The 20,283-nt window shown below is 44.2% G+C and overlaps 1 protein-coding gene across 7 annotated transcripts in view; it reads right to left on the bottom strand.

Annotated features, from left to right (window-relative positions):
• Positions 1 to 20,283, bottom strand: part of LOC126174902 (probable phospholipid-transporting ATPase IA) — a 639,177-nt gene that overhangs the window by 330,049 nt on the left and 288,845 nt on the right. For 6 of the 7 annotated variants that reach the window (XR_007535496.1, XM_049921325.1, XM_049921327.1 and 3 more), the window contains exon 1: positions 11,348 to 11,526. The exons of the other annotated variant lie outside the window; for it this stretch is intronic. Coding sequence is in view for 5 of the 6 variants with exons in the window: in XM_049921325.1 (XP_049777282.1) it covers positions 11,348 to 11,444 (97 nt within the window). In the remaining variant the exon portion in view is untranslated. Of the gene's footprint in view, positions 1 to 11,347; positions 11,527 to 20,283 lie in introns of those variants that run through there. 7 annotated transcript variants of the gene reach the window in all.

Raw genomic sequence — 20,283 nt, 5'->3', positions numbered from 1 at the left:
TTATTTAATTGCAATCTTTCATTTATCAATTTCTATATTAATTCGCAATTGCCGAATGATAGGAATCTTCGACCATTCGATTCATGTGTGTATTCATATTGTATACTGTAGACTCTGCAGTATTTGGCTTGTAATGCGGCAACTACGTATCCCAGCCCCTAGATAACGAAACCAGCCAAAACTTTTAATATTTAGGGTGTGTAGTTGAGGGCCACCACATCACACATCATTTCAGTTTTATTAATTCGAAAGCCCGCAATATGCAGTTGTTGCATTACGCAGGGCAAAAGGGGGTCCAAATGGTTCAAATGGCTCTGAGCACTATGGGACTCAACATCTTAGGTCATAAGTCCCCTAGAACTTAGAACTACTTAAACCTAACTAACCTAAGGACATCACACACACCCATGCCCGAGGCAGGATTCGAACCTGCGACCGTAGCAGTCCCGCGGTTCCGGACTGCAGCGCCAGAACCGCTAGACCACCGCGGCCGGCAAAAGGGGGTCCGGCACGATATTTAGGAGATATCCGATGACTTTTGTCCCCTCAATGTATCCGGTCAACAGACAAGCTTTAGTTCCCGCGACGAGGGAAGCACACCTGATTTGAGGAAGCGACATTGCGAGAGACGGAAGCAGCTATCGGCCGCTGCGAGTGGAAACGGCAAGATAGCGGAATTTCTCCCGCGCCGCGCGCATTGCAATGGGCGATTTGGAGCGGCCACCACGAACCGTGCCGTGCCAACAGGATGACAGCATCGCCGCGGACCTGAAATAGATAGTAGCTAGGGAAACAGCGGAGCTCCGTTACACGAATGCGCTCGCTCTATTTCGCTGTGGCGTCGCGGCGCAAGCTGTAGCTGGGTGCGAGCAACAGCTGGCGCTGTGATAACACCGGCAGGACGCCATGGGTCATAACGTGCGGCGGTGGACCTGCTATCGGCTGCTTTTTGGAACGCCATTTCCTGCATTACTTTATCCTAACATTCGGCGGCGGCAGAAATCTATGAGCGTCGGTTTACAAGCCACTGCGTTTCGCGATATACGAGGGACGTTCAATAAGTAATGCAACACTTTCTTCTCGCGCAGTGTAGGTTGAAAAAAAAATGCGGATTTTGTTGTGTTCCCCCGACTCAAATACCGCCGAGTACGTGTGGGATGCTTGGGGAGACGTATTACGGCAAGTCAGTGTGCACCAACGACCGTCCAGGAGTTAACTCCGCTAGTCGAGGAATGGAACGCCCTACCACGAGAACTACTCAACAATCTCATAGCCAGCATGGGTTCACGTTGCAGAGCATGCGCTGCCTCCGTGGTGACTGCACACCCTATTAAGAATCATGTTCCGCCCACTGTAATGTCCAGAGAACAATCATAAATTGTAATGACTTTAGTGTAATTATTATCTTTGAATTACAGTGTCATTTGTGTTTGCCTCATTGCGTATTTATTTTAGCTACGTGCGGTACTTCTCTGTAGCAGTTCTTTCTATGTACGGTACAAGTTTCATCGAGCTACCTTACAGAGCTGTGACACATCATGCGAAAGTTATTTTCACCTTTAGGTTCTGCACCTCGTGTGTAAATGTTCGATCACTTTTATACCAATGACTCACAATTGGAATCTGTCAGTTCTGTGGAATGATAATACACTCCTGGAAATGGAAAAAAGAACACATTGACACCGGTGTGTCAGACCCACCATACTTGCTCCGGACACTGCGAGAGGTCTGTACAAGCAATGATCACACGCACGGCACAGCGGACACACCAGGAACCGCGGTGTTGGCCGTCGAATGGCGCTAGCTGCGCAGCATTTGTGCACCGCCGCCGTCAGTGTCAGCCAGTTTGCCGTGGCATACGGAGCTCCATCGCAGTCTTTAACACTGGTAGCATGCCGCGACAGCGTGGACGTGAACCGTATGTGCAGTTGACGGACTTTGAGCGAGGGCGTATAGTGGGCATGCGGGAGGCCGGGTGGACGTACCGCCGAATTGCTCAACACGTGGGGCGTGAGGTCTCCACAGTACATCGATGTTGTTGCCAGTGGTCGGCGGAAGGTGCACGTGCCCGTCGACCTGGGACCGGACGGCAGCGACGCACGGATGCACGCCAAGACCGTAGGATCCTACGCAGTGCCGTAGGGGACCGCACCGCCACTTCCCAGCAAATTAGGGACACTGTTGCTCCTGGGGTATCGGCGAGGACCATTCGCAACCGTCTCCATGAAGCTGGGCTACGGTCCCACACACCGTTAGGCCGTCTTCCGCTCACGCCCCAACATCGTGCAGCCCGCCTCCAGTGGTGTCGCGACAGGCGTGAATGGAGGGACGAATGGAGACGTGTCGTCTTCAGCGATGAGAGTCGCTTCTGCCTTGGTGCCAATGATGGTCGTATTCGTGTTTGGCGCCGTGCAGGTGAGCGCCACAATCAGGACTGCATACGACCGAGGCACACAGGGCCAACACCCGGCATCATGGTGTGGGGAGCGATCTCCTACACTGGCCGTACACCACTGGTGATCGTCGAGGGGACACTGAATAGTGCACGGTACATCCAAACCGTCATCGAACCCATCGTTCTACCATTCCTAGACCGGCAAGGGAACTTGCTGTTCCAACAGGACAATGCACGTCCGCATGTATCCCGTGCCACCCAACGTGCTCTAGAAGGTGTAAGTCAACTACCCTGGCCAGCAAGATCTCCGGATCTGTCCCCCATTGAGCATGTTTGGGACTGGATGAAGCGTCGTCTCACGCGGTCTGCACGTCCAGCACGAACGCTGGTCCAACTGAGGCGCTAGGTGGAAATGGCATGGCAAGCCGTTCCACAGGACTACATCCAGCATCTCTACGATCGTCTCCATGGGAGAATAGCAGCCTGCATTGCTGCGAAAGGTGGATATACACTGTACTAGTGCCGACATTGTGCATGCTCTGTTGCCTGTGTCTATGTGCCTGTGGTTCTGTCAGTGTGATCATGTGATGTATCTGACCCCAGGAATGTGTCAATAAAGTTTCCCCTTCCTGGGACAATGAATTCACGGTGTTCTTATTTCAATTTTCCAGGAGTGTATAAGGTTACAGGTGTCATGCAGTCTATAGTACAAAGGAGGTTTGTAAGTAGGCTGTTCAGGTTTTTATGTTGGTGACGCCACGTAGCGCTCTGTATTAAAATCACTGACTGCGCTGTGTTCTCATTGTTGGAATATTCGATGGTGTCGTGTTGGGCAGTTGGGTGTGAACAGCGCATAGCGTTGGCCTGTTGGAGGTAGCCGCCAGCAGTGATGGATGTCGGGAGAGAGATGCCAGAGTTTTGAGATGTTAATTTGAGCGGACGATCTGGACGTGTGTTCATCAGAAAAATGAAATTTGTCGAAATGGATGTCACGAATTTATATATAATGACTTTTGAACACTATTAAGGTAAATACATTGTTTGTTCTCTACCAACATCTTTCATTTGCTAACTATATGTCTATCAGTAGTTAGTGCCTTTAGTAGTTAGAATCTTTTATTTAGCTGGCAGTATTGGCGCTCGCTGTACTGCATTAGTTCGAGTAACGAAGATTTTTGTGAGGTAAGTGATTCATGAAGGGTATAGGTTACTGTTAGTCAGGGCTATTCTTTTGTAGGGATTATTAAAAGTCAGATTGCGTTGCGCTAAAATATTGTGTGTCAGTTTAGAAATGATCAGAATAAGTACAGAGAAAACTGTCTTGAGTACGTTCAGTTTTACTCGGCTGTTTCAGTAACAAATAAAGTAGAAGTTTACCAGCACAGTCTTTCTTTACATTTAAAGGGGAAGTTTCAGATTTCTTAGAATAAACTCGTGCCATCTATCCTAGAATACTGCCTAAGTGTGAGAGGACCAAGCCAAATAGGTCTAACAGCGGCTATTGAAGGTATACAAAGCAACAAGGCCCTATTTAGCTTGTGTACATCCCCAGGCAGAAGTCGTGGTGCGGTCAATATAGGGGCAATTTTGTTATAGTTAAGCCAAATAAACGTTGGAATGCGTGACGTGGTACTGACCCCATACTTATCTTAGAAGATACGTTAATGAAAGGAAAACCTACGTTTATAGTTTTTTTAGGCTTAGAGAAAGCTTGACTGGAACGCTTTCTTTGATATTCTGAATCTAGCAGGGATAAAACACAGAGAGTAAAAGGTCATATAAAACTTGTGCAGAAACCAGGAGACAGTTATTAAGGATCGAGGGGCATGAAAGGAGAGCACTGGTTGAGAAGGGAGCGAGGCAGGGTTGTAGCCTATTCCCGATGTTATTCAATCTGTAAACTGAGCAACTGGTAAAGGAAAACAAAGAAAAATTTGGAGAAGGAATTAATGTTCAAGAAGAGGAAGTAAAAGCTATGAGATTTACAGATGACATTGCAATTGTGGAAGTGAACTTAAACGGAATGGACATAGTCTTGAAAGGAGGATTTAAGACGAACATCAACAAAAGCAAAACTAGGTTAATGGAATGCAGTCGAATTTAATCAGGTGATATTGAGGGAAATGGATTAGGAAATGAGGCACTAAAAGTAGCAGACGAATTTTGATATTTGGGCAGCAAATTAACTGCGGATGGCTGATGTAGAGAGGGCATAAAATGTAGATTGGCAATGACGATTCTGAAGAACAGAAATTTGTGAACACCTAATTCTACAACCTAATGTAAATTTAAATGTTAGCAAATCTTATCTGAAGGCATTCGTCTGGAGTGTAGCATTGTACAGAAGTGAAACGTGGACAATAGTCAGTTCGTACAAGAGGAAAATAGAGGCATTCGAAAAGCGATGCTACAGAAGAATGCTGAAGATTAGAAGGGTAGATCGCTTAAATAATGAGCTTCTAATTAGAAATGGTGAGGAAAGAAATTTGTGGCATAACTTGAACATCGGTCAGTTTAGTATTGGAGGGAAGTGTGTGTGTGTGTGTGTGTGTGTGTGTGTGTGTGTGTGTGTGTGTAGGTGGGTGGGTGGTTGGGTGGGATTTAAAAGTGAGGTGGAGAGATAAATACAGTAGGCAGGTTCAAATGGACGTGGGTTGCAGTAGTTACTAGAAGATGAAGAGGCTTGCACAGGGCAGCACAGCGTGGAGAGATGCTTCAAACCAGTTCTCGGGCTGGACTGAAGATCACACCAACAGCAAGCAACAACAACACAAAAAATAGCATTTAAGTGCAGTTTTTGAATTAAAAGCCTGTAATATAGCGTTTCAGGCTTATTATTTGATTCATTCCAATCCATTCTTACCGGTTGGTACAACAACCGTTTGGAGTTGTTTCAGATTGAATACCAGTCTAGGTTGCGAACTTATTTATTTCAATAACGCGTTCCACCCTCCTGAGGCGTTATCTGTCTATCTGGTAAGTTCTAGTATATATTTCAGTTCACTTATCAGCGTAGTTGTAGAAGGACCTTGCCCTTCCCTCCACTTTGTTCTTAATGTATTGATTTATAAACTGTCAGATGATGCCTCAAATGCGTGGAATGCGTTATTGAAATAAATAAGTTTGCAACCCAGACTGTTTCTAATCTGAGATATGATTTAATTGTATAAAATTTTACTATATGGATTGTTATATAATGAACTGATGAGATTAAAAAATGAATTTTTTTAAAATTATTTTTTCATTTTATTTGTATTTTATGTCAGTCCAAAATAATAGGTCATGTAGAAAAATGTAAAAAAGGTGTTATTGCAATAACAGTTCTACTTTGCTTTTACGTTGTCATTAACTTAGCAATGATAGGTACACCAGCAACAGCAGTCCTGAGTATTGCGCTAGAATGACGGGTACAGCCGTCAACAAGCAATGACGTGGATATTTCTGCCCCCGGTTCTGACCTAGCTTTTCGGGAGGTTTTCCTTGGTTGTAAGCCAAATTCTTGAACTGGTAATCGCCTCCCAAATAGTTCTAGCTGGGGTACCACTCACAGCTCCTTTGGTACTTGTATGGAAAGTCATTACTGGAACAGCCCTCTTCTCCTTTCGGGACAGGGAATGAAATGTATGTGAACAAAAAACTAACGTAGACTACATGATCTATATTACTGAATAGCTAACTCAGTTCATGGTACCCAGTCCCAGTTTCAGGTTGCCTATCGAAAAGCTTCCAGTGGCAACAAAAATTTGATTTTCTGTATTTTATATAGTGGCCAAACTTAAAGTGTAAATGCTACCAGAATGCACTCATTAAGTGGAATGATTTTATGTTAAAAGTTTAACACAGTTAGAATCTGTGCATATAGAGTGAACCAGCTGCCCCTACCGATGTCGTTTGATGCAACACGCAATGTTATATGTAGCCTCCAAAGACCGCGCGCGAGATTTTTATATTCTCTTGCGCGACAGGCGCAAACTATTGGCGATACAGAAAGGAGGATACGTTTTCGCTAGACGCCGTAGTTTTCGATTTTTTTTCTATCCAAGAAAAGCATATAAAAGTGACCTTCAAAATCATTCCCACTCCTACACTCAGCCCCCATCAGTATGCGGTTCATGGTACTCGCTCCTACCACCGCACAAAAGTTTACGACTGGGCGAGTTATTTCCGGCCTTCATTGACTGGTCTCATTACACCACCGACTAAGTGGAGCACTTACAAAGTGTAAAAGCTATGTTGGTGTAAATTATTGTGAATTTTAACAGCATTACAATGTCGACTCGTAAGGCTTCTGACTATGAAACTACTGCGCTAAGGGTTAAGATTTGATCGAATTGTCAACATAATTAGTTTTAGCGTAACGCTTACTAAAGTCGCTTTTCTTTTTTACCTTCACGGGAATGGTTAAATTAATAATGTTAATGAAATAGGCGACTCAATAGAGACCAAAAAAGGTCGAATATCGGAACAGTTCGTGTAGTCGGAAATTTTTGCACAATGGCAGGAGGAAGTGCCACTACCAATATACTAGAAATGCTCACGTCAGCGATGAGTACATTTGAAGGTCATTTTAGTACGTTTTTCATGAATAAATCGAAGACTGTGGCAACAGCGAAAATGTATCCCAGTAAAAATTGAACTACATTACAATTCTACAAAAAGGTTCTGTTCATTTTGTTCTGTAGGACTAATAGTCTACGAGTAGCAAACGAGAGAATATGAAAATTTCGCAATTGACTTTTGGAGGCCACATATAAAATTTCGGGTTGCATAAAACAATATCGGTAGGGGCACCTGAATCACTTGAGACAGTGTAGCTCATGTCGTGCACTTCACCATGTTTCATCCAGTATCTGAGAATGAAGGTATGTAGTGTCTTGCAGAAGAAAACTTTACTTACAGTATTGTTTCAAAACTTTACGAGACTTTCTCTCACTGACAGCCCCCACAAAATGAGGAAAGGAAAACAGTTTATCGCTTACTCCGTTTTCGCTGTCACCACAGTAAAATGTCAGCAACAAACATGGCATTATAAATTATTATGTCTTTACTACTATATCCGCATGACTGATCAGCGTGGTTGACTGCCAAGCAAAGGACCTGGGTTCCATTCCCGGTATTGCCAGGTTCTGTGGTGAGAGGACTGGTATGGGGTGGACTCAGCCTGTTGAGGCCAACTGAGGATGTATTTGGCAGATCAAGGTCGAGAACCCGACAACGATCGGGAGAGCGGCGCACTGACCGCCTGTCGTTCCATATCACACCCAAAAATGGTTCAAATGGCTCTGAGCACTATGGGACTTAACATCTATGGTCATCAGTCCCCTAGAACTTAGAACTACTTAAACCTAACTAACCTAAGGACATCACACACACCCAGTCATCACGAGGCAGAGAAAATCCCTGACCCCGCCGGGAATCGAACCCGGGAACCCGGGCGCGAGAACGCTACCGCACGACCACGAGCTGCGGACATACCACACCCAATGACACCATTGGCAGACGATGACACGGCGGTCGGTCGGACCCGAATGGCCTGCCTAGCGGACTTTTACCTTTTGCAACTACATGCACACTGTGCAAGCTACCGTATGGTGCATGGCGGAGGGTGAACTGTACCATTAATAGTCATTTCTTTTTTTGTTCTACTCTCAAACAGGGTGAGGAAAGAACATCTGTCCATATGCCTCAGTTTCTCTGACCTTACCTTCGTTATCCTTACACGAAACTATCCTTACACGAAATGTACGTTGGCGGCAGTAGAATCGTTCTGCAGTCAGCCTCAAATGCCAGTGCTCTAAATTTTCTCAATAATGCTCTTCGGAAGTAAATTCGACATTCCTCCAGTGATTCTCATTTGAATTCCCGAAGCATCTCCGTGGAATCTGCGTGTTGTTCAAACTTACCGGTAGCACTTCTAGCAGGCCGCTTCTGAACTGCTTATATGTCTTTCTTTAATCTGACCTGGTGGGGATCCCAAACGCTAGAGCAGTGCTCAAGAATGAGTCACATTGGTGTTCTACATGCTGTCTCCTTTACCACATTTTCCTGAAACTCTCCCAAAAAACCTAAGTCGACCATTCGCCTTCCCCACTACAGTCCTTACATGCTCGTTGTGCAACATCGCATTACTTAATATTAGTCGCAGTCCATGGATTCTGCGGAGTGTGGTCTTTGGGATGTGGAAAGAAATCAAAGACGTACACTAAATTTATTTTAAGTGCAATACAACGAAATGGCTTAAGATTATGAAAGACTATAGAATTATAGTGCTAATTCTAACTATAAAATAATTTCAGACGTTATGTTTAAGATTTTCTGTGATGACACTCTTCATTGGAGAGACGGTGTTGTCCAACAAAAAATTATTTTAATTGTCTTAAACATCAGCACTTTATATACGCGGCAGGTTCTTGAATTCATGTGTGCTCAAATATGACTCATTTCTGTACTAACCCTCCGCAGTCTCTGTAGAATTTGTTTGTGGTACTGTATTCATGTTTTCCGTTATATTTCGAAAAAGGATAATAATGAATACATTTTGAAATAGCTATGAAAATATCAAGTTTTTGGAAATGGATTCTGCACAATGTTCACTTGCGCTAAGCAAATCAAACAAGCGCATTTATCCATCGAGTAGTCTGCTTTCTGAAGCATAATTCACGTGTGAATAGCGTGAAAGATGTGCAGCGGATTATTAAAATTTATGGTTTACGATAAAAGCTCGGCACCAACATTTGTCTCTCTCGAGGTCCTGATGCTACTTAGTTTTTGAGGCATTGAATGGTTACCTTTACGAGACTCTCGTTATAAATGCAGCTCTGCATGGGCAAAGTGACCGAATCCAGTAACATTGCCGTTTGTCCCGTGCTACTTCGCGCGTCTGTTTCTTCTGATATTGATTCCAGAAGGGCGGATGTTGGTATCTTGCCAACTCAACTAGATTCATTGCGGTTCGCTGAATGTAGGAATAGTACAACTAAGGTAAACACGTGAAGGTTACAAGTGTTGCACAAGTTTACATGTCGCATAATAACAACGTGCAAAGTTTTACTGTATTTTTTTTTTCTTCAGTGACTGTAGTCGCAGTGAGAAAATATCACCACGCATCAACAGCGATACAGATCCTACACGTTACAGCAAAAAGTGTGCCTACGAGGAAAGATCAGCCCGCAAACAGTTCTCGCTGTGGACGCTACAAGTACCACGCATCGTAGAAATTTGCCAGGTGCGAGCAGGACTCCCGCACTGAGGGTTCCGTGCGGACTCAAGTTACGTACGTAGACAGACCATCCATTCCGGTAATGCTGAACCTCTACGATTTTTGGCTGTTATCAACATTGATAGTGGCAATATATCGGTCTCAAGGACTCCAGGGCTACCGAGAAAGTTTCAGTTTCAAATTGGAGATCAAATGACACAAGAATTATTTTTCGTGTGATACAATTACAAATCAACAATTTTCGGACTTTTCCCCCTTTACCTGTTCCGTGAAACGTTGTTTGTTGCTGAATTCCATGATTCTATACCAACCGGAAGTACCCAATAGATCTTGAAGAGAGAATTTGCGAATATCAAAATATGTAACATAAATGGCCGTAACTTTCGAGTACATTGATTTAGAAGCTTAACTTTCTTATAGCACCAGAGGACCATAGACCTCAGTATGTGACATAAATTTCGAATTGATACGTCAACCTATTTCCGAGAAAAAGGGGTCTTTTTGTGTAACGTAATTAAATAATTTACAATTATTGGATTTTTTCCTTTACTTGGACAGTGAAACCTTGCTTTTTGCCGAATTTCTAGACAAGTGTCAAAATACGTGATATAAAAGGCCGTATTTTTTGACTGTGTTGACTCAGAATCTGACGTTTGTTATAGCGCCAAAGGAGCATAGGCCATAGTATGTAACATAAATTTGGACTTCATACATCTACCCGTTCCTGAGGAAAAGGATGTTTAAAAGTCGGACGGACAGGCAGAGAGATGGACAGCAGAGTCATTCTATAAGGGTTCCGTTTTTACCGACTGAGGTAAATACCTCTCGAACGCTTAAAAAGCGCCGGCACAGTCCTTCATCATTATTCAAAAGCTCCTTTCTTTTGAGCAAAAGTAGGACGCTATAGAGGGCTGCGTCGATACTTCCGGTGCTACCAAAGGGAAAACCTTTTGACCCAGGTCATGTTGACGGACATTACACTGCTCATTCATTCAGTAATTTTAACATTTCAGAAGGAATGAAGCAGCAGCGAATACTGTGCTAAGATACTCTCTGACCTTTTAAACTGCGATTTTCATTTGTATTCTCCTATGTCCCTTCATTGCTAATTGAAACCGTAAAAGTGCAGCGAGGAAGCGAATTTAAGCATATCACGAGAGTAAACGATATCTCATATTCCACACAGATTCACGGTACGGTAGGTGGGTTGTTCTGTGATTTGTCACATGTTACTCAGGTCAGTTTTTAAGTTGCAGTTCTTGTCTGGAGGAAAATGTGTGTCTGAAACAGATTTGCGCGTCCTCCGCCGGGCTATGAACAGGTGACAAAGTGAAATGTCCGTAGTGTATTACACCCGGTGTCACCCAAATATTAAACACTGCAAAATCCACAAAATGTTCGGTGGAAGCATAGTGACATCCTGAAGAGGAATGAAAGCACGGATGCAACAGTGGCCTCCACCGAACAAGAAAGGCGCGTTGAATGACAAGTTCGAAACAAATCGCCACAATTAATATATTTTATCTCGTAAATAATACGAGCAGGATAAAACTGCAAACTGTTTGCGACTTGCGATGCACATCCTTTGACAGTGATGCCGTTACGTAACGCGCACTAATAAGCTCCGTTTCGCGAGCAGAGGTCAAACCGGTTCCGGCGTCGATATACGGCACAGTGACGGCGCATCAACACAACGCCTCCAGCGGCGTACTGGACTCTGGGTGAATACGAACCCGTGAGCGGCGTCGGCCGGAACGTCTGCCTCCACCAGCGGCCGCCCCGGCTGCAGATTCGCAGCAGCGTCGGCGGCAACCGTCGCCAATCGCACATTGCTGCAGCTCGCACGCACCGGGTGGCGTCACACGCACCGAGCGCACGCTAAAACTCATGCGACTTTACGCTTTTGTAGCGTAGCGTTGCGACGGGCACCGAGCCAGCACGTGACAACTGACTACAGATGGCACTAGTATTTCGGCTGCGCTGCGAGTTGCAGCCAGTCGCCGCCAGAGGCGCTAACGTCTGGGGGTTCCTGTGTGCGCCTGTACGCTATCTAGCGCGAAAACGGAGAACGACGAGGTAGTGGCAAAGCCGTACAGATCCTCTGCACTACTGGGAATTCTCCATTTACACTTTTATAGCGTTATCAACCTTTAAGATCCTCATACTCTTCTAGCATGGTTATGAGTCCTCTCCTCCAGACGACTCTGTGAAAATACCGCTCCTCCTTCTCGAACAAAGGAGACGTGAAGAGAAGACTTCTATATTTCTATTTTTCATCCCCTCGGCATACCAAAAAATGTCCCTGGTACGACCGGATCACGCAACAGTCTAACTAGAATTACTGTCTGGTAGAATTTCGGGATTACATCCTTCCAATATTCTCCACACTTACAAAACTCTGAAATGAACCATCCTCTGCAACGCAAATGTTACGTGGACCTATAAACCTTTGGTTTATAAGTATCCTCAAATCCTCCAACGCCATGTACTCCGTCTCGCCTTTCGCATCCCTTCATCTTCTCCTATATAGATCTTCTATCATCTTATCAAATTCCCCCTCCCCCCCTTATCAAATCGAAAACCCTTGCGTCTCCTCTGCTATCCGCAAACTGGATTCCAATAATCCCATTGTCTCCCCTCTGATCACTATCCCTGGCATGCTGCCTTTACAAAGACGGCCCTCTATCTTTACCCTTAAACATACTCCATATCCTATCCCAATTTAACTTCAACCAGCTCCCTCTCCCAGACAACGAGATCCTCTCCGATATTTATCCGTCTCACGAACTCTTCCCTACCTGTCCCACTCCACATCAGGACTCCTTCTCTCTTTTCCACTCCATCCATCCCCAACCCTTTCTTCTGGTTACACACCAAAATCCTCCACATCTTTGTCTTTCCCACCTTGTCTTCCCATAATCAACCCCAACATCTACCTTCATTTCCATTGTTTTCCTACCAAACAGTCTCCTATCTTCTGTACCCTTACCCCTCAGCCCTATGGAACGTACTCTCTCCTCCCAAAATACTTCTCTCCCAGTGCAGAGCCCTCACATTTTAAGTGAAAGTGCTTTTTTCTTAGAATAATTTCACCATTCTGCGATGTGTTTTTAAAATGTATATACACTATGTGATCAAAAGTACCCAGACACAACCAAAACCATACGTTTTCATATTAGGTAGTCCATATCAGCGACCTCAGTAGTCATTAGACATCGTGAGAGAGCAGAATGGAGCGCTCCGCGGGACTCACGGACTTCGAACGTGGTCAGGTGATTAGGTGTCACTTGTGTCATACGTCTGTACGCGAGATTTCCACACTCCTAAACATCCCTAGGTCCACTGTTTCCGATGTGATAGTGAAGTCGAAACGTGAAGGGACACGTACAGCACAAAAGCGTACAGGCCGACCTCATCTCTTGACTGACAGAGACCGCCGACATTTGAAGAGGTTTGTAATGTGTAATCGGCAGACATCTATCCAGACCATCACACTGGAATTCCAAACTGCATCAAGATCTACTGCAAGTACTATGACAATTAGGCAGCAGGTTAGAAAACTTGGATTTCATGGTCGAGCGGCAGCTCATAAGCCACACATCACGCCAGGCAAACGACGCCTCGCTTGGTGTAAGGAGTGTAAACATTGGACGACTGAACAGTGGAAAAACGTTGTGTGGAGTGACGAGTCAAGGTACACAATGTGGCGATCCGATGGCAGGGTGGGGGTATGGCGACTGCAGTGATCATCATCTGCCAGCGTGAGTAGTGCCAATAGTAAAATACGGAGGCTGTGGTATTATGGTATGGTCGTGTTTTTCATGGAGGGGGCTAGCACCCCTTGTTGTTTTGCGTGGTACTATCACAGCACAGGCCTACATTAATGTTTTAAGCACCTTCTTGCTTCCCACTGTGGAAGAGCAGTTCGGGGATGGCGTCTGCATCTTTCAACGCGATCGAGCACCTGTTCATAATGCACGACCTGTGGCGGAGTGGTTACACGACAATAACATCCCTGTAATGGACTGGCCTGCACAGAGTCCTGACCTGAATCCTATAGGACACCTTTGGGATGTTTTGGAACGCCAACTTCGTGCCAGGCCTCACCACCGACATCGATACCTCTCATCAGTGCAGCACTCCGTGAAGAATGGGCTGCCATTCCCCAAAAAACCTTCCAGCACCTGGCTGAACGTATGCCTGCGAGAGTGGAAGCTGTCATAAAGGCTAAGGGTGGGCCAACACCATACTGAATTCCAGCATTACCGATGGAAGGCACCATGACCATGTAAGTCATTTTCAGCTAGGTGTCCAGATACCTTTGATCACATAGTGTACCTGCACGTAACACGAACTTCCAGCATGCTGGAGTAGCTTGGGTCTGCAACTTCTGTTAATCAATAGAATGAAAAAGCAGTCCAAGTTGCAAATATTTTATTTTTCATTGGATGACTAGTTTCGGGTCGATACACATTTACAGTGCATACGATAATTCTCGCACTTGGCTGATGCTATCTTCGGAATTGATGGATGATATTTTTCTGAAAGTCTGATGGTACATCTTCAGACTCATACATTCGACACACCAACGTGGGTAGCTGTTTTGTTGCAACTTCCTCCAATGAGTTTACAAATTTCGATGGAATTTTATGTATCCCTTCTGCCTTATTTGATCTTAAGTCTTCTAAAGCTCTTGTAAATTCTGATTCTAATATTGGATCGCCTATCTCTTCTAAATTGACACCAGCTTATTCTTCATTCACATCAGAAAAATCTTCCCCTTCATAGACGTCTTCAATGAAGTCTTCCCACCTATCCGCTCTCTCCTCCGCATCTAACAGTGGAATTGCCATTTGCACTCATACTGTTACCGCTCTTGCTTCTAATTTCACTGATGGCTGTTTTGACTTTTCAGCATACTGAGTCAGTCCCTCCGATAGCCATTTCTTTTTCGATTTCCTCGCATTTTTCACGCAGCCATGTAGTCTTAGCTCCCCTGTACTTCCTATTTATTTCATACCTAAGTGGCTTGTATTTCTGTATGCCTAAATTTCCCTGAAAACATTTGTACTTTCTTCTTTCGTCGATCGATATTTCGTTCGGTTTATTCGCAGTTACGTTCTTTGTACCTATGTTCCTCTTTCCAGATTTTGTGATTGCCTCTTCAACTGCAGTACCTACTGAGCTATTCATAATCGCGGTGTCTATAGCTTCAAAGAACCTCAAGAACGTCTCGTCATTCCTCAGTACCTCGTGTGCCACTTATTTGCGCATTGATTCTTCCTGACTAGTCTCTTAAACTTATTTCTATTTCTAAATTTATCTAGAACACTCGGAAATTAATAAATTATGTTTTAGACCGTGGTGTGAGTACATGTATTCCATGTAACTTTCTATTCTGATGAAGATTGCCCTAGAGCAATCGAAACGGTAGCCATTGACAAAAAAAATTGTGCAACTGAAGTGGCTGTATATACGCCCTGGGATTAAATAGCGTATGGTTGCTGTATCACAGCCAATCAGATGTTTAAAATTTCTAAAAAATGTAAACGCTTTTAGGGAGTTCTGACCCCGTTCCCCTGTCCCCTTGCCCAGCCGCCTATTTGGCTCAGCGCCTGATTGGAATGTATGTATGCAAACCAAAGTGCGATGCATTGGCAGAAGGCTTCAGAAGGTGCAACAGGTCTACTACGCTTGTCCGCCCTATTCTGGAGTATTGCTGTGCGGTGTGGGATCCACATCAGTTGGGATTGACGGATGACATTGAAAAAGTACAAAGAAGGGCAGCTCGTTTTGTATTATCGCGAAATAGGGGAGATAGTGCCACAGACATGATACCTGAATTGGAATAGCAATCATTAAAACAAAGGCGTTTTTCGTTGCGACGGGATATTCCCTCCGATTGCGAAAACATTCTGTTGGCACCCACCGACACAGGGAGCTATCAGGGCTCGCACTTGAAGGTGGTTCATTGAACCCTCTGCCAGGAACTTTATTGTGCACAGCAGAGTAATCACGTACTTTGCGGGGGAACTCTGTAGCAGTAAGCGCTGTTGTACGACACATAATTTTAGTCTGGCAGCTAGGTGGCGACTGGGGAAACAGAGTTTGGCTCATAGGTATTCTCGTGTCTGTGCAGACGTGGCTGGGACGACGCAATGGAGTCATCGGCCTGAGAATAGCAGCAGCGAACGTACCGCTGGGTGCAGCGGCGACTCGCCGGCCGCTGGCCTAAAGCTCTGCGAATTAGCATGCAGCGTGCGCGCCGCCGCGTCACGGCCCCACAGCCGTAGATGGGCCTGGTAACCGTGACCGACGACGCAGCGGATGGACACAGACCCGACCAGTTCGCGTCGCTCTCTGTAATACAAGGTGACTCAAAAGGTTCCGCTCAAGGGGTTTCCTAGATTGACAAACAAATCTTTTAAGACGTGTCTTCTTTTCCATTAAGCCATAGTACAGAAAGCTATATAAACAGATCTGAGGATGGGGGACACTGCACTAAACCGGTGATTATGCAGAGCAAAAACTAAACAACAGCCGTATTTCTATCAGTTTTTTTAAGCTACCTATTTCGGTGCTGTTGCCATCCTCAGGCCCCTATGCACAGTGAACGGATGTGCCACGAAGCTTGGTGCGATACAAGAGCACCCACGAAATAAATATGGATTCCGTGAATATTTTTCTGAAGTGAGTAGCCCAACGGTTAGCCAACAGCTGACAGTTCATGGAATCCAAAATTATTTGGTGGCTTCTGCTGTACTGCAACAAGCTTTGTGGTACATCTGTTCATTGTACATTAGGGACCTGGGGATGGCACCAATGAAGTGCCGAAACTGGTAGCTTAAAGAAAAATAAATAAGAAGTGATTGAAATACGCCTGTTGTTTAGTTTTTGCCCTACATATTGTTTGATCAGCCCTTCTCCCGAGTCCATGATGGATTCAAGAAGACTAAATCAGTTGGGTTGAAACAATAAACACAGCGATCGACAAAGGGAAACGAACATCTGTTTTCTAAAAATAAGGATCGCGGATAACTCCAGGCATGAGCATCAGATGCCCACGATTACTTGTAGATCAACTGGAAAGGTTCCTTCACACTACGGACAACGAATGACCTTGGCCTGCCATGTGTGTCTTGTCCTCTTCCAAAGGCAGGGACGGCCAAGAATTCGCATGTGGTACTTGAGAACGCGTGGGAATTTCTCTTGCTTGAGCGCACAGGTCCGCCTCTCCCACGCCACGCTGCCTGAGCAGGAAGAGCGAAAGGTGGCAAAACTGCGAAAGCGCCACATGCGAAATGTGGCTTTGTTTCATATTTCTCAGTAACACAGATCACAAAGAAAATAAATTTTTAGTATTATTTCATTTTATTTAGCGCACTGAAATAATAATACAATCAAACTGTCGGCATACAGACAGACGCAGACAGTTTCGCAGATTTACATCACTCAGGGTGCTATCTAGTGGTGACTTTTTTGGTTTCGTAATCGAAAAAAGCCTTTACACACTTACCTTCATCGAAATAGTGAAATGTAACCGCATCATGGAGACATAAAACTCTTACTGAGGATAACAATGTAGAGCTATTGGACAATTTTAACTTAACAGAATTTGTCTTTTAAACTGGAATTAGGGTGCAGATCAGCTACTACCATTTGTAGATCCACAAGGGCGCTTTCAAATGAAACGGAAAACGGTCTTGAAAACAATTCAAAAACAGATGTAAGATTTGCAGTGTCCTCAAACATATAGAAAGCTATACCTGTAATTCTTTCAACGCCACAATGGATTGTTCAAAATTCTCGTTTTCTTGGCTTAGGGAAATGGACTGCGTTCCTTGTCAGTAGTTATCCCTTCTACTATGCGACTTTCTCTTTAAGTGCACCCGCTTTCGACATGAAATCAGAAATAACTTTCTTCGAACCTTGCACTGTCTTTCTGAGGCAATCTGCAGTCAACTCTATTTAAAATGCGAGGTCTGTAACCCATTCCGGATTTTGTAATTTTTGTTCTTGCTTTCCGTTTTTTTCATAAATTCAACAGTAGTAGGCCTTAGATCGAAAACATGTTCCAGACATATCCTTTGATCTAAGCAACGTACTTTGTAATAATATTTAAAGTCTGCATATTCAATTCCATTGCAAATTTTTGCAAATAACGTTATTGGAACGTGTTCAAAAATGGTTCAAATGGCTCTGAGCACTATGGGACTTAAGATCTGAGGCCATCAGTCCCCTAGAACTTAGAACTACTTAAACCTAACTAACCTAAGGACATCACACACATCCATTCCCAAGGCAGGATTCGAACCTGCGATCGTAGCGGTCGTGCGGTTCCAGACTGAAGCTCCTAGAACCGCTCGGCCACAACGGCAGGCTCTGGAACGTGAATTCCATCACGTATTCCATGCACCATGATTTACAGAGTAGCCTGTACAAATCGTTGTCGAACGTTATGAGTTTTAGCTCCTTCATCATCAACTAAAGCTTTACATTACCTATGCTGTAATACCGTTTCATAGGAAACTTGCGGTACCTGTTGAGTACGCATCTACGTAATATGAGCAGATATTGAGAGTTTTCATTCTTCTCCTCTCCGCTTCCTATTCATTTTGAAAGGATTGCGACGATAGATCGCTGGAGTGCCTCTTCTTACGCAAACAGCTACTGGACTTCCGATATTCTTTTACTCCAAGAACAAACAGTGAAGAGTAAACAGGCTTTACCTCACAGTTCTGTCAAACTGAAGAAGACCGTGCAGACCTAGGTAAGCCCCACCAAATGCTGGAAGAAAGTGTCGCATCGCACTGCTAAATGAAATGTTGCGCCGTACCGAGGAGCAACGAGCAAAGCCGAGACATGTCGAGCCTCGACCCACACGTGTGCAGAGCGTTGTGTAGGCGTGAAGTTTTGCACACCGTGGGCAACCCTGGCCTAACGCACCGTTTGATGCCAGTGCTATAATGACAACTGTGCAAAATACCCACCTTCCTGTCGTTAACGCGGGCCTGCGAAACCCGAGCCGCCACTGTTACCTTAGATAACTCCCCTGTTGTCTTCGTGAGGCCGAGAATGTCTATTATAGACTCCAAATCAAGGAAAATTCACTCACAGTTTCTTAGGTCGGCTCTTTGAACCTCGTGTAGATGAAATAAGTCAAATCTCTTTTTGGAATGCTGTGAAGTGATCTCTGTCAATAACTATGGGTTTTGCAGCTGACAGAACAAGGATTCTCAAGAGCAGTTAAAAAATATATGTGATTTACAGGGTGACTCAAAAGGTTTCACACAAATTGAAGGATGTGATAGGGGAGAATAATTGCAACAACTATGGAATAGGAACCTATGGTCTTACAAGTAACCCTAGGCCAGTGAAAGCTTTGGAGTCAGCAACAACAAGAACCATCAATGCCCATGCACCTTACCTTCAGCGTAGATAATAAACTGCTTACTGAACAAAGCTGTACACAGCAGATGGTGTTCAAAATGTTAACTGCCACATTCAACACAGGCTTTATTTCGACTCCGTTATCAACTCCATCAATTTGTGCGCGATCTTTTGAATCATCCTGTATAATATCGGGTGATTGAGTACGCCACGAACTAGGACAGAAAAGTTTGCAAATCCATCTTCGTCCAAAATTGTGGCACACTCTACTACGTGCACCACGCATCGGACGAACGTCATCAGACGCTGCGAATACCTTGGCTATCGGCGAGAAGTGGTTTTTCGTTGGGAACTGGTGTTACGTATATGAAGCATTTCATATTCACCTACAAATAAAAAAAAAACGCAGGTGGATTTCTCCTTCCTGTGGCATTGTCTGCGTTACATACTAGCACAGAAAAGAGTGCAGGTCCTTCGCCTAGGTGCATCACATTTGACGGTGCATGTTAAGTGGTACACATTTGGAACAGTTTGCGTGTCACTATCGCTCACTCGCTTTCTAGCTCAAGTTAACTTATAAGGCCAAAAGTTCCTATTCTAGAGCCGTATTTTGACTCCTCTATCAACTCCATCAATCTGTGCGTAACCTTCTGAATTACCCTGTATAACACAAAGACCAACCGGCTATTGAACGTATGGAACGTTATTAGTGAAGAGTGCCAGCCTTAACAATTTATGCTTATGATTGTTTTAATAAAATTTAAAAAGAAAAACTATAATTGTAACTTGTTATGTCGCTCATGACTGACAGGCCTTCGTTTTGGGCACGCCGTATTGTGGCGCTGCTTTACTTTTATTTTAATGCATGATGTGTCACAATTGTATGTGTAAAAAAAAAAGTAAATCATTGCAATTCATTTTAACAGTTGTATCGAAGATCTGTGCTGTTAAAATTAGTCTGATTCCATGACTAAAAGTGCAAGTAATGTTTTAATTAGTATGAGGCTATCTCATATCTCTCCTAGCGACCTCTACCGAAGCTGTGAGGCGATTAACATGGAGCAACATTTCAGTTTTTCTGCGTTCGACTGGAAAGAAATAACACTATATGCTCATACGAAGTTTATCAGTTTATTTCTATGTGATTATTACTGGTGATAAGTAATTGCTATTTGCTTACCCACATGTACATTGGTGGGAACTGCGTGATTGTACTTACATCTATGCTGTGTAAAACATTTATTGCATAGATGAAGCTTTTTAATGCTTTAAGTAACGT

This window comes from Schistocerca cancellata, chromosome 3 (assembly GCF_023864275.1).
Source record: "Schistocerca cancellata isolate TAMUIC-IGC-003103 chromosome 3, iqSchCanc2.1, whole genome shotgun sequence".
NCBI classification, from domain to species: Eukaryota; Metazoa; Arthropoda; class Insecta; order Orthoptera; family Acrididae; genus Schistocerca; species Schistocerca cancellata.
Note: the sequence above shows the minus strand (reverse complement) of the source record. Positions and strands in the feature narration are given on the sequence as shown.